Below are 6,000 nucleotides of genomic sequence, written 5' to 3' on the forward strand. Positions count from 1 at the left end.
CCCTTCTGAGTCCTGCCATGCACCCAAATGGTATTTTTTGGTCACATGTGAGGCATTGCCGTACTCGGGAGAAATTGGGGCACAGAATTTGGGGTGCTTTGTCTCCTTCATTCCTTGTGAAAATGAAAAATTTTGAGCCAGAACTGCATTTTTGTGTAAAAAATTTAATTTTTCATTTTCACTGCCCAGTTGTACCACAATTGGTGAAACCCCTGGGGGTTTGAAATGTACACTATACCCCTAGATGAATTCCCTTAGGGGTGTAGTTTGCAAAATGGGGTCACTTGTGGGGGGGTTCCTAACTTTTAGCATCTTATGGTGCCTAGAAACCTACATGGTGCCTAAAAAATAATCTCATAAAAAGGAGGCTCCAAAATCAAGTAGGTGCTCCTTCTATTATGAAGCCTGTGGTTTGGTCAACGTGCACACTAGGGCCACATATAGGATATTTATGAAAACAAAAGAATTGGGGGAATCAATTTTTAGTCACATTTCTCTAGTAAAATCTACTGTGTTCCTTAGAAAAATGTATTAAAATTGCAAATCTGCAAAAAAAATGAAATTTTGAAATGTCACCTACACTTTGTTTTAATTCCTGTGAAACACCTAAAGGGTTAACAAACTTCCAAAATGCTGTTTTGAATACTGTGAGGGGTGCAGTTTTTGAAATGGCATCATTTATGGGGGTGTCTCACATACAAGTCCCTCAAAGTCACAACAGAACTGAACTGGTCCCTAAAAAAATCAGTGTTTGAAATATTCTTGAAAATTTTAGAATTTGCTATTCATATTTTAAGCCTCCTAGTGTCCAAAAAAATTAAAAGGATGTTGAAATAATGATGGAAACATAAAGTAGACATATGGTCTATGTTAGTTATTAACTATTTTGAGTGGTATGATTATTTGTCTCACAAGCAGAAAATTAAACATTTTGAAAATTGCTAAATTTTCCATTTTTTTACGACATTTTGGTATTTTTCACAAAAAAACACAGACTGATGACCCAAATTTACCACTAACTTGAAGTACAATGTGTCACGAGAAAACAATCTCAAAATCACTGGGATAAGTAAAAGCAAAAAAAAGTTATCCCCACTTAAGTGATACCTGTCAGATTTGAAAAAAAGGGCTCTGTCAGGAAGGCAAAAACAGGCTGCGGCGGGAAGGGGTTAAAATACGGGGGACCCCTAGTCATTTTGTCCCCCGTATTTTGGGAACCAGCCCCAGAGCAGGAGCCTGTAGGACTGAGGGCCCAGTTTAGAGGCGGACACATTTATAACATCGGACACAAGTTCCTGATGTTTTAAATCTGTGCATGCACCCAGAAAAACACTGCACATGTGTCCTGGTGGTTACTGCCCGGGCACACATATTGGAGATACATGCAGTTCTGATAGTAGTTTCTGGATGGTGATTGGGGGATGGCTTTCATTTGAAGACCCGAGGATATTTACCATCGGACATTTTGAGCAACCATAGGTTTGTTCCAATATCTGATGGTGCAGATGATGTTCACTCGCTGGTGTGACTATTTGCGCACTGCAGCAGATTAGAGCCGCAGTTGGGGGACATCTCAGTAGACATCCCGTCAGCTGCTCCATTAGTGTAAATTTGCAGTAGAGGCTGTAACAAAAACAGCAGCGCCATTGCAAAAGCACAGGCATCAGGTCTTGAGTTACTTCTCTCCTTGCAATGATGACGATGATGATGATGATGATGAAGGTCACGTTCTCCCACCCAGCATCGTTAATTAATTTCATGCAATATTGTTACCTCAAGTGCTGGATGTGGCGCAACTCAAATTAATCAACCGACTCCTCGTACGTCCTAGTCCTTGTGTCTGGGCAGTAGGACCAGCGAGCTCACGCCACATACTGTATCTTCTGCATCGTATTGGCACTAGATGTTTGAGGACACATCTGTATATGTGATTGAACAGTTACACACCTCAGTATATTTACAGTTAGGGCTATTTCACACACTCCGGCTCCTGCCGGGCGGTGAAATCCCGCACGGCCAGGAAGCTGTGTCGCACACAGTAGCTTACAATGGAGGGATGGCCACAGCCCGGCAGCCGTCCCTTCCAGTGGTGGGTTCCGGCTGCAACCTAGCGGCCGGGCCATGGCCGTCCCGCGTGAATGGACACATTTGTGCCCATTTTTAACTGCTTTGTGCGGCACGGCTTCCTGGCCGTGCAGGATTTCGCCACCCGGCAGGAGCCGGAGCGTGTGAAATAGCCCTTAGGGTGCAAAAGGTGTCCGGCTCTAAATGTGTCCCGAAATGTACCAATCCACAAGTACCAGGGGTGTCCATTCTGCAGCTAGGCACTTCTCTGAGCAACTGTGGGTCAGATGCACTAAGCTTCAAAAGTGATAAATGGAGAGTGATAAATAGACAGCCAATCAGCTCCTACCTGACATTTTTCAAACACAATCTGTGATATGGCAGGTAGGAGCTGATTGGCTGGCTGTTTATCACTCTCCATTTATCACTTTTGAAGCTTAGTGCATCTGGACCTATACCTGACAAAACATTTTGCAGGCGATTGTATTGCAGTGCCTATATCGCCATGTCTTCATCACTGGACATTCTGTGTCTTTCAGATTATACTTCTGAACTAAAAGGAGAAAATAGTGAAATCACAGTCTCTTGTTCCATGTCCGCCATCAAATTCACCACACAAGCAGAAGGTAAGACCTCACTAAGGGCCAGATGCACTAAGATTCAAAAGTGATAAAATGGAGAGTGATAAACAGTCAGCCAATCAGCTCCTACCTGCTATGTCACAGGCTGTGTTTGAAAAATGTCAGACAGGAGCTGATTGGTTGGTTGCTCATTACTGTCCATTTTATTACTTTTGAAGTTTAGTGCATCTGGCAACGTGACTGATATCCATTTACTCCATAATGGCCCTGGGCTGTTCTCTTGATCCTTAAACCTATGTGTCCCTCTATACCAGGGCTGGGCAACACCGGCCCTCCAGATGTTAATGAACTACACATCCCAGGATGCTTTGCATTAGTTTTGCTATGTGGCCATGCTGAAACTGATGCAAGGCATGCTGGGATGTGTAGTTAATCAACATCTGGAGGGCCGGTGTTGCCCAGCCCTACTCTAGACCATGGGTCCTCAAACTGCGGCCCTCCAGATGTTGTGAAACTACAAATCCCAGCATGCTTTGCCACAGTTTTGCTATAAGGGAGTGTTAAAACTGTGGCAAGGCATGCTGGGATTTGTAGTTTCACAACATGGAGGGCCGCAGTTTGAGGACACATGCTCTAGACCTGGGGTAGCCAACCCTAGTCCTCGAGAGCTACCAACAGTGCATGTTTTGCAGGTCTCCTCACAGAATCACAAGTGAGCTAATTAGCTCCATCTGTGGATCTTTTAAAATGTGTCAGTGAATAATGAGTGCAGCTGTGCAGCAGCTAGGTTGTCTGGAAAATGTGCACTGTTGGTAGCTCTCGAGGGCTAGGGTTGGCTACCACTGATCTAGACCAAGGAAGCCGAAGTATGGCCACAATCGCCAGCCATACAATTGGACCCAGCACCCCCTCACAAGCTGTAAGCACCATTACAACGGCTCCTGGATTTATGGATCCATACCCAAATTCATTCTTTCATGGTCATGTAACCATTTTCAGTCTTCCTATCTCTAGTTTTAAAGCATTCTATTTAATTAGTAAGGCTGCGGGTGACCTCTGAGTTTCCCATGTTCAAGACCCAACATTTCCTATTGCTCCGGCATTGTGTTGTGATGAATTGCGGCACAGATGGAATCCGTGTAAACACCCGTCTTCTCTAATGTTAAGCCATTCCCTCTGGAATACAGATCCTGAATCCTAATTATTTTTATTCTATTTCATAAATGTATTTCATGTACCAGAAAACCCCTCTGAAGAACAATGCCAGTGTAAGAATATAATGGAGTTTCAGTCCAACGCAAATGAAGATGTCAAGAGGCTAACCCAACAATATATCCTTTACTTAATTTCTAATGTTCTAATTCATTTACATCCAGATGTTTTCTCTCTTTCAACACCACCCCCCCCCCTCTCTCTCTCCGGAAGTGACATCACCGATGGGAGGGGTCAGAGTTACGACCAGTTTTTATTACATGCCACCACGATGACATCATTTTTATCACTTCTTCTACGTATACTAGAGCTACATAAAATACTTAATAGGTCCACATGCAAAACGTCAACAGGATCAAAAAATCAATAGGCACAAAAGGTCGACAGGGTTTGACGGTCTACATGAAACTGGTCATCATAAAAAAAAAAAAAGTAAAAACAAATTTGTCTATTTCACAGTGCGGGACCACAATTAGGGAAAACGGAGACCCTTCCGGTTCCCTTAGCTGACTGCGCTGTGAGTAAGGTGCCTCGCTCTGCTACCGCTGACCTCAGCACAGGTCACTATTCCCAATCATAGTTCATGTGAAAAACATCTTGTCCACCATATTTAGCCAACTTTTTGACCATGTAGAGCATATGGGGTTGACTTATTGAGGGTCTAGACCAGGGCTGGCCAAACCTGTCCTCAAGATCTACCAACAGTTCATGTTTCTCAGGCAACCTGTGTATCTATAGTAGGAATGAATGCAGCAGGTTTGAAAATGTGACAGTTAGTAATGACTCCAGCTGTGCACCAGCTAGGTGACCTGGGAAATGTGACCAGTTAGTAATGACTACAGCTTTGCAGCAGATAGGTGATCTGGGAAATGTGAGTTAGTAATGACTACAGCTGGGCACCAGCTAGGTGATCTGGGAAATGTGACCAGTTAGTAATGACTACAGCTTTGCAGCAGCTAGGTGACCTAGGAAATGTGAGTTAGTAATGACTACAGCTGGGCACCAGCTAGGTGATCTGGGAAATGTGACAGTTAGTAATGACTACAGCTTTGCAGCAGCTAGGTGACCTGGGAAACATGACAGTTAGTAATGACTACAGCTTTGCAGCAGCTAGGTGACCTGGGAAATGTGAGTTAGTAATGACTACAGCTGTGCACCAGCTAGGTGATCTGGGAAATGGGACAGTTAGTAATGACTACAGCTGTAGTAGAAATTTAATGGCAATAACCAAGATCTTAATAGTCATTTACTCCTTGACATAAACTCACTGGAGCAGATGACACGACGGATGGAAGACCTGGAGAATCGTTTGGGACAAAGATAACAGACTTGATCTCTGCGGCGTGCGAACAGGATAAGCTAAGGGCAATGGCGGGATGAGGACGCGGAGGAGCAGGATGGGAAGCAGAAGTGGCCCAAAATTATCATAGCACCAGCTGCATATTTACAATAGGTTATCAGGGGAAGGAATGTAGTTAGTTATAAAGAATTGGTGCTTGTATCTTCGATAGCTAAGATCATTTCATTGACACACTGAAGGGATCCGACAAGCTTCTAATAGCTGGCCGCACTTAAAAAAATGAAATAAAAATAAAGCATGACCCCTAACCAGCCCTCATGATGGAAAATTGAGGGGGAAACAAAGAGCGACCTGGACACAATCAAAAATGTATAATGTACAAATACTTATTTATATAACTTTGGAATTGCATGTTTGACAAGAGCACACAGGAGGAATAGTTTTGGATTTTTCTTTTTCAGAACTGAAGATTTGTGAATTTTGTTGGAAGCAAAACAGAAAAAAAAACATTCTGGGGACCAAATCTCGTTTTGTCATTTCAAAATTGAGCTCATGGCATTTTATAAAATCTAAATATGAATGGTAAACTATTTGTTATACAGTAAACGTGGCTCCATTTATTTATGTTCTGTAATGTGAATTTCTGCAAGGCACAGGGGATATTATATTCATCCGAGATACTCATAATATAGATACACTCATAAGATTTTATATACCACATTTACTGTTTACATTGTAATATAGACAATACCATCTCTATACCAAATCAAAACACACAAATCCCCAGGTCCGGATGGGATTCATTCTAGAGTTCTAATGGAATTAAGGGATAAATTAGCAAAC

General features: G+C 42.7%; 1 protein-coding gene across 3 annotated transcripts in view; it reads left to right on the forward strand.

Annotated features, from left to right (window-relative positions):
* Positions 1-5,763, forward strand: part of MATN2 (matrilin 2) — a 94,037-nt gene extending 88,274 nt beyond the window's left edge. For all 3 annotated transcript variants that reach the window (XM_083187014.1, XM_083187013.1, XM_083187015.1), the window contains 3 exons: positions 2,604-2,690; positions 3,887-3,976; positions 5,126-5,763. In XM_083187014.1, coding sequence (XP_083043140.1) covers positions 2,604-2,690; positions 3,887-3,976; positions 5,126-5,181 — 233 coding nt within the window. In that variant the 3' untranslated portion in view covers positions 5,182-5,763. The remainder of the gene's footprint in view (positions 1-2,603; positions 2,691-3,886; positions 3,977-5,125) is intronic.
* Positions 5,764-6,000: the final 237 nt, after the last annotated feature.

Source organism: Crinia signifera, chromosome 5 (genome assembly GCF_055691185.1).
Source record: "Crinia signifera chromosome 5, ASM5569118v1, whole genome shotgun sequence".
Lineage (NCBI taxonomy): Eukaryota > Metazoa > Chordata > Amphibia > Anura > Myobatrachidae > Crinia > Crinia signifera.